This window comes from Bos grunniens, chromosome 9, assembly GCF_055505025.1.
Source record: "Bos grunniens cultivar Pamir isolate PY7600 chromosome 9, Bosgru_T2T1.0, whole genome shotgun sequence".
In the NCBI taxonomy this organism is placed as follows: Eukaryota; Metazoa; Chordata; class Mammalia; order Artiodactyla; family Bovidae; genus Bos; species Bos grunniens.
The window spans coordinates 97021001-97028513 of NC_141173.1; the positions used below are offsets into that span (position 1 = coordinate 97021001).

Genomic DNA, 7513 nt, shown 5'->3' on the forward strand with positions numbered 1-7513 from the left:
CCGGAAGTGAGCAGACGGAAGGGGCGGTCGCAGCACGTTCGCCCAGTTAGAGAGCGAATGAGAAGGGCGCGAAGGTAGGAGAGCGGAAGTCAGTATCTTGGACCGCTAAAGGGAGGAGGTACTCGACTGACGCTTTCTCCCAATAGGCACAGGTTGCGCGTGCGCTTCTGCACATTCTGGCACCTTCTAGAAAAGGTGGGCGGTAGGGCGGAGCTTGGAGTGTGACGGAAAGTGGGCGGGTGGTGTAAGGTGGTGTGTCTGAGGTAGAACCGAGGTTCTGTACGGTTCTTGGTGGTTTATAAATCGGCGTCCTTGTTTTCCTTAAGTATGAGCTCGAGCGGAGAGCGCGCAAAACAAGCGCTCTATTCCCGGCCTCAATAGTTTAGGCTTGGGAGCCTGAGTGGGACCGCGTAAGGGTTCTCCATGAGTCATTAGGGAAAACAACCATAACATCTGAAGAGAAAACCGCCTCGCGCTGCCGTTTCCTCGCAGAGACCAACGTGTGTGTGTGTGCGTGCCCGACGATTACCGAGCCCAAGTAAGGTACCAAAACGCCTTGCGGGCCAGCGACGCAGGATGCTGCAGACAAGCGCGGACCGGCTTAACGGACCGTGCCCAACCCCTCTTCTGGCTCACTGCGAGGTGGTTGGCTGGCTCCGGCGTCTCCGTGCGCCACAGCGTATGCGCTGATTGGAGGAATGGAGATGACGGATCGCACTCTCCGTCACTCAGCTGCAGAGGCTCGTTAGCGCGGCGATCTAGGCCTCTATGACCTTACGTCGTTCGAAGGCTTTTCCCTGAGTAAGTATGGCTGCCGCTGGCGGCTCTTTGGGACGCCGTTGAGGAGAAGAGGGCGAGGTCTATCCGAGGCTTTGGCTGCGATTCTCCTCAGCGATGGCGTTTCGGTCGCGGTCCTGGGAGTTGTTGCCGGTTTGCAGAAACCCCGGTAATTCGTCTCAGGTTACACCCCGGGGTCTGCACTGGCAAATGGTCGTTGTATATGCAGCATGCATTATGCATGCTCAGTCGAGTCCAACTCTGTCGACCCCATGGACTGTAGCCACCCAGGCTCCTCTATCCATGGAATTCTCCAGGCAAGAGTACTGGAGTGGGTTGCCATTCTTTTCTCGAGGGGAATCTTCCCCACCCTGGATCGAACCTGCCTCTCTGGCGTGTCCTGCCCGGGCAGGCAGATTCTTTAGGCTCCTGGGAAGCCATCATTTCCCACGGAAAAGTAAAGGAGCTAACGGTAGCGTGGTGACGACATTAGTAGAAAATTAAGGACCAGGTTCTGTGGTGACGACACCCCGTTACCGAACATATCTCTTGTACCTTTTCCAGGGCGCGAGGCCTGAAGTGGGGAAGATGGGCACAAGTTACATCATGTTCCTGATTTGTCCGTATTCGTCATTCTCTTAAGATCCATGTGGTGGTTTTTGTTCTTTAGGATGTCGGGTGGCAGCGTTCTCGACCAGTGCTAAGCCAGTGGTGAAGCCTGAGGCGGACCCCGTGGGAAATGAAGCCGTTGCCCCAGAGTTCACCAACCGGAACCCCCGGAATCTGGAGCTCTTAGCTGTGGCCAGAAAAGAGCGGGGTTGGGGGACCGTGTGGCCCTCCCGTGAGTTCTGGCACAGGTAATTAAGTTGCTCCGTGTTGACCACACAGCCCTGCACGGCAGTTCGTTTAAGGAGCGTGCCAGGTAGCTGCTGGCGATTCTCAGACTTGTGCTGGGTCTAGGAGGGGAAGAGGGAGGCAAACGGTAAATAAATAGGTGTCATGGAAAAAAGGTAAAGAATAGGAGACTGGTTGCCTACCCAAACTCTCCGAAAATAGAATAAAAGCCAAACTATCTGCCAAGAAGAGGGTTCCTAATAGAGGAAAACAGCTAGGGTGGGAATGAGCTAGGTGTGTTTGAGGAACCGAAAGGCTTGTGTACCTAGAGCTCTGGGCCAGAAGGTGAATGGAGAGGTAGGTAGGATACACGTCATTAGCTTTGTAAATCAAGGAAGCGTTGGGGGCTTTATTTTTATTGTAGTGGGAAACTGACGGGATTTCTTTAGTTTAAGCCTGAATGGAAGATGATTCTGGTTCCTTTGAGGAGAACAGATTTTTAAGGGGGCAGTGGTAAAGGCAGGAGAGCAGTTAGGGGTTTATTCTTTGTTATAAAGATGGTGAATTATTGAATACTTTCTATTTGCCAGGAACCTGATGCTAGGCACTTTATATGCATTTTCTCATTTACTCCTTAAAAGTACTTTTTGAGGCAAGTGCAGTAAATTCCCCCATTTTATAGAGCAGGGGAATTGAGGCTTAGGGAAGGAAACACGAGGGTTCAAAGAAAGGTGGCAGGGCAGTTCATATTCAAATAATCTGACTCTTAAGTCTAGAATTTTTTTTGAAACACTCAAACTATTATTTTCTGTTAATATTTGGATATTTAAATAATTGGAGACCTACCTCCCCCTTCCCCCCATTTGTCCTCTTCACAGTACTACCAGTAGAAAATTGGAAGTGACCTTGGAGATAATGAGTCCCACTCTTTTATTGCACAGATGGTTTAAGACAAGGATCAGCAGACTTTTGCTCCTGGGCCAAAGCTGGCTTGGTAGCTAAATATTTTTACATTTTTGAAAGGTTCAAATAAAATGCAAAGAATATTTTGTGACATGAAAACTGTAAAATTCAAATTTCTTTATCCACAAAGAAAGTTTTATTGGCACACAGCCACCACCCATTCTCACCTGGCTGTTCTGGTATTACTGTGGCTGAGTTGAATAGTTGACCTATATTGTTACCTGAAAACTAGGTTCGCCTCTTGGTGGGTGTCAGACCAGAAGGCACAACCAAGATCAGGAGAGGGAGGGGTTTATTACTTGCAGCAAGTAAAGAGAACACTGGGTGTCTTCCTCAAAGCAGTGTTTCCCCAGACAGCATAACTGGGGAAGTTTTAAGTTAAGGTTACACACATATTCATGAAGGGGCTTGAGCAGAGGAGCACTCAGTATAGAATCAGGGCCAAGGTCTACAGAGTGCTAGCTTTAGTTTGTTGAAGTTACAGGGTCAGCATCGTCATTTCCTTCCTCCACCTGAGTGCAGAAATCCAAGGCGGTATCAGATTGTTCTCTATGTCCCTTGAGGAGGAATCAGGACTCTCTTTTATTCTTTTGTTTCTTGATTGCTTTTCCTTTGTTCCTTCATTCCCTTACTTCCCTTAAGATCATTAATTACTGAGACCTATTCAATAGCAGTTACAGTGTCCAATCTTAGATCACAAAATGGCTTAGGTCAAAAATGGCTTCTCTTAGGTCAAGAAAGCCACACCTGGTTCTCTTTCTCCAGGGACCCACTACCCTTTCTGCTTTCAATCTGGTCCCTTATAGAAAAAGTGTGTTGACCACTGGATTAAGAGTTTGTGATTTTTTACTAAGACTAACAGCAAAACCAGGAGTAGAACCCATATTTCTAAATCTAGTGCTTTTTATGCTGTTTCATACTAAGAACCTTTCTATAGTCTAATTTCAGCGTTTTCTCCACACCCCCCCCCCCCCGTGTTTTCTTTATCGTGAACTTAATTTCTAAATGTGTAATGTATGCAAATGTTATAAAATCCAAAAAGGAGTAGTTTCTCATGTACCCTTCTATAGCTAGTCTGTGCACATAAGTATAAACTTGTAATTTTTTTTAACATAAATCTTAACATATATGTTGTTCTGCATTTCCCCACCCATTCCTTCACCACTACCCCCACCTCCGCCACAGAATACGTCTTGGAAGTATTTTGTGTTGGTTGGGAACATTGGCTCTGGAGCCAGTCTCCTGGACTTAAATCCTGCCTATGACCATTTCTTACCATTAGTTGTAATATCGCTCAAGTTATTTAACCTTTCTGTGTTGGTTTCTGCAGCCCAAAAGGAAAGAAAGGATAATGGGATTAGTTTGAGACATGAGCTGTACCTGTAAACAATTAGGACTCCCTGGTACAGTCAGTGTTCAATAAATGCTTGCAGCAGCAGTAGCAGCATAAAGTGCTACTTTGTTCTTAACTGTGTAAAATAACTTTAAAGTTACTGTAAAATACCATTGCGTGACTGTTTTAATTCATTGATTCCGGATTGATGATTATCTTTTATTATTTCAACCAGTGTTGCAATTAATTGTCTCATGCATGCAGTTTAGCACTGAGATTGGGCATATATTCTTGGGTTTTAAGAGTCATTAATAGTTTCCTTCTCTGTGAACAGTCTGTCCAAATCCTTTGCCTAGTAAGTTACTGGTCATTTTCTTATTGATGATAGGAGGCTTTTTATATATTATGGAAATTAGCCCTTTGAACAATATATGATTTTAAAATATTTTTTGTTTCTTTGTTTGCCTGTTGACTTTACTGTTTTTTTTTTGTTTTTCTTAGCATGCAGAAAACTGTCACTTTTTTTCTTTTTTATAAAAGCCATAGGATATAGTTTGATGTTATGTTAACTAGCTTGATATAGTTAAATAGGCTTATCTTACTTTGAGATTGTTTAAAAATATGTTGTCTTCTAGTACTCACATGACTTCTGTTTTTATATTTAAATGTTTGAGCCATCTTACATTTATTTTGGAAAATATAGAGTAAGTATATCTTTATCCAGTGAAGAGTCAGCAAGTTAGCTCTGCCTCCTCAGTTCCTTTTTTGAAGTAGATACTGTGTAAATCTCAGCTCTAAAATGCCAACTTTCTTCTGGATATTTGAGGCTAAGTAGAAATGTTTGGTTTACTATTGAGGATATCCTCATAAAGGCAGAGGGAAAACAGCTCTCCCAAGTAAAAACCAGGTTGAGTATGTTGACATAAATGAACGAGACATTGCATTCTTGAGAAGTACTTTTGCACTTATTCACCTGAAGTCATTTGTCTTTAGAATTCTTCTATGATTTTTGTCCTCCTCTCACCTTGTGTAGGTTGCGAGTTATAAGGAGCCAGCATCACATAGAAGCGCTTGTTGAGCATCGCAACGGCCAGGTTGTGGTGTCAGCCTCCACTCGTGAATGGGCCATTAAGAAGCACCTTTATAGCACCAAAAGTGTGGTGGCTTGTGAGAGTGTAGGACGAGTGCTGGCACAGCGGTGCTTGGAAGCAGGAATCAACTTCATGGTCTACCAACCCACGCCTTGGGAGGCAGCGTCAGACTCGGTATTTTTGTTCTCACTACTTAGTTAGGAGGTGTCGTGTTAATTCTTGACATTAGATACTTACATAATAGTAGTTTGTTTATAAAGTTCTTTCCAAGTGTCTGAGCCTGAGTTGAGTGTCCTGATGCGCGGTACCTCACTTCAGCTTCACAGCAGCCTTAGCATCAGGACTCATGGTCTCTCTTCTGTAAGTTAGCTGAGGTTGGCTGACTGGCTCAGTGTGGTGCTGGGCAGGGTTCAAACCCATGCGACCAATTCTATAGCTGTAATGTTGACTTCTCTGCCGTTCATATAGTATCATCTTGTCCACAGAATATTTTCAAATACTGCTAATCCTTAACATCTCTACACCTTCTTTTATCTGTGTCATTATTAAGATCACTTTCTGAAAAAAACAGTGTAGGCTGGGAAGTTAGCAAGGAGCAGATCGGTGGTTTATTTCTCTTCCTCTTAAGAAGTGAGCTATTTATGGTCAGCTTTTAGTGTTAACTTCATCTTTTCCTTCTTTCTTGATCTTCAAAACCAGATGAAACGACTACAGATTGGCATGATAGAGGGTGGTGTGGTGCTGCAGGAGCCTCGGAGAATCTATGAATGAAGCAGAAGCATTGTTTGGAACTTGTAAATGAAAGCTGTCAGCTCTTCATTCATCAGAAAAGCGCCTCTGGAAGAACTGCCAGCTTGGACGTTTTATACAAAAATTAACAGCAGAATGTTATTAGTTAAGGTTGTCTCCTTCTCCCCTTCAGTATGTTTGTCTTAAATCCAGGGCTGAATTCTTCGTTCTTGGACGTGAGAGAAGTGTCTGAGAAAAATTGTTGCCAATTGTAATTGACTTCTGAAGGACAAATTAAATTGTTGTTTATAAGTTAAAGAATAAAGGTATATTATTAACTCTTATTTTTTAGTTATATGGCATTTTCTCCCAACTATGAACTCTCTGTGGCAAGGATACACATTAAAGGTTTGTGCACTTGGTCATAGCAGGTGGTCTCAGTAAATGAGAACTGTTGCTGCTCAGGTGTGGAGGCTTTTTTTTTAAGTAGGAGATGTCAGTATCAGTTTATTATAAACAGTAATGCAAAGATAAGAGCAAATCCTAACCTTATTGGGCTCCTGGATCCTAACAGAGCCAGATTTGAAGAAAGGAATGCAGTGAGAAAAGGAAATAAGGTGTCTATACCATCTAGAGAAGCTGTTGGGAGATGGAGCCTGAAGTGCATTTGGGTTAATTTAAAGTTGAGGTAGGGTAGATGGGAATCATGGCAGGTCTCTTAAATGAGTGATTAAGTCAGAGTAAGGTGTTAACTGATCTTGGCTATTTAAGAAATGTGGTGAGGAAGAGCCAGTAAGCACAGTGGCTTCTAGCATATTCCCCCCACATTTTAAATATGAAGTCCAATTCTGTATTTATATAGAAGTGAAATAATATTGCTATCATCAATCTGAATATTCAGGGTATTATTTTAAAAGGAAAATGTATGCAATCAACGTTTTTTGAAAGTTTGATTCATTCTGAGAGGCTTTCAGAATGCAATGCTTAGTTTTCCTTTTGATCTGTAGCTATTACAGTAAAGACATTTATAGGTATGTATTAATAGTTCTGGGCTTCCCTGGTGGTTCAGATGGTAAAGAATCTGCCTGCAATGCAGGAGATCTGGGTTTGAACCCTGGGTTGGGAAGATCCCCCTGGAGAAGGGAATGGCCACCCACTCCAGTATTCTTGCCTGGAGATTCCCATGGACAGAGGAGCCTAGTAGGGTCCATGGAGTCACAGAGTCAGGCACGACTGTGTCTAACACCACCACCATGATAGTTTTAATATTTTCTTCTCTCATCTTAAAGACCACAGTTCTAAAAGGCTGTCAAAACGAGTCTAGAATTCAAGGGAGGACACAAGACCATGGACTGGGGTAGTGTGGCTTTGGAAATTGACAACAGGGTTCACCTGTAAATGGTAGTGGTTCAGTTGATTAGTGGAGTCTGCGACCCCATGGACTAAAACTGGACAGGCTCCTCTGTCCGTGGAATTTCCCAAGCAAGAATATTGGAATGCGTTGTGATTTCCTTCTCCAGGGGATCTTGGGCACTTAGAGATCAAACCCACCTCTCCCTCACTGACAGGTGGATTCTTTACCACTGCACCACCTGGTGGGGATTTTTTTCTTGGAGGCATAGGATCTAGATCATCTCAGTATCAAGAATTCCTTCAGTTTGGGCAATTTTTGAGACTTGGTATAGCAAATATGATAAATGGTGTTACAAAGGCAACAGCAATGCCAAGTAGGGAAAAGGGGACCGGGGAGGAGAGGAGGGTACGGGGCAAACGTATGTTAACAGTG

The 7513-nt window shown here is 43.7% G+C and overlaps 1 protein-coding gene and 1 long non-coding RNA gene across 3 annotated transcripts; both read left to right on the top strand.

The window, feature by feature from the left end:
* Nucleotides 1-85: 85 nt before the first annotated feature.
* Nucleotides 86-629, top strand: LOC147366432 (uncharacterized). The gene is made up of 2 exons (XR_015132485.1): nucleotides 86-195; nucleotides 493-629. It is a non-coding gene; the product is annotated as an uncharacterized LOC147366432 (long non-coding RNA).
* Nucleotides 630-799: 170 nt separating this feature from the next.
* MRPL18 (mitochondrial ribosomal protein L18) lies at nucleotides 800-6071 on the top strand. 2 transcript variants are annotated; one of them, XM_086316663.1, is made up of 4 exons: nucleotides 800-946; nucleotides 1448-1634; nucleotides 4941-5172; nucleotides 5698-6071. In XM_086316663.1, the coding sequence occupies exons 1-4, from the start codon at nucleotides 895-897 to the stop codon at nucleotides 5767-5769; spliced, it is 543 nt and encodes a 180-aa protein (XP_086172789.1). In that variant the 5' UTR covers nucleotides 800-894; the 3' UTR covers nucleotides 5770-6071. The 2 variants fall into 2 exon arrangements, with proteins under 2 accessions (XP_086172789.1, XP_086172790.1); XM_086316664.1 differs by having other exon boundaries at nucleotides 4941-5023.
* The last annotated feature ends 1442 nt before the right edge of the window (nucleotides 6072-7513 follow it).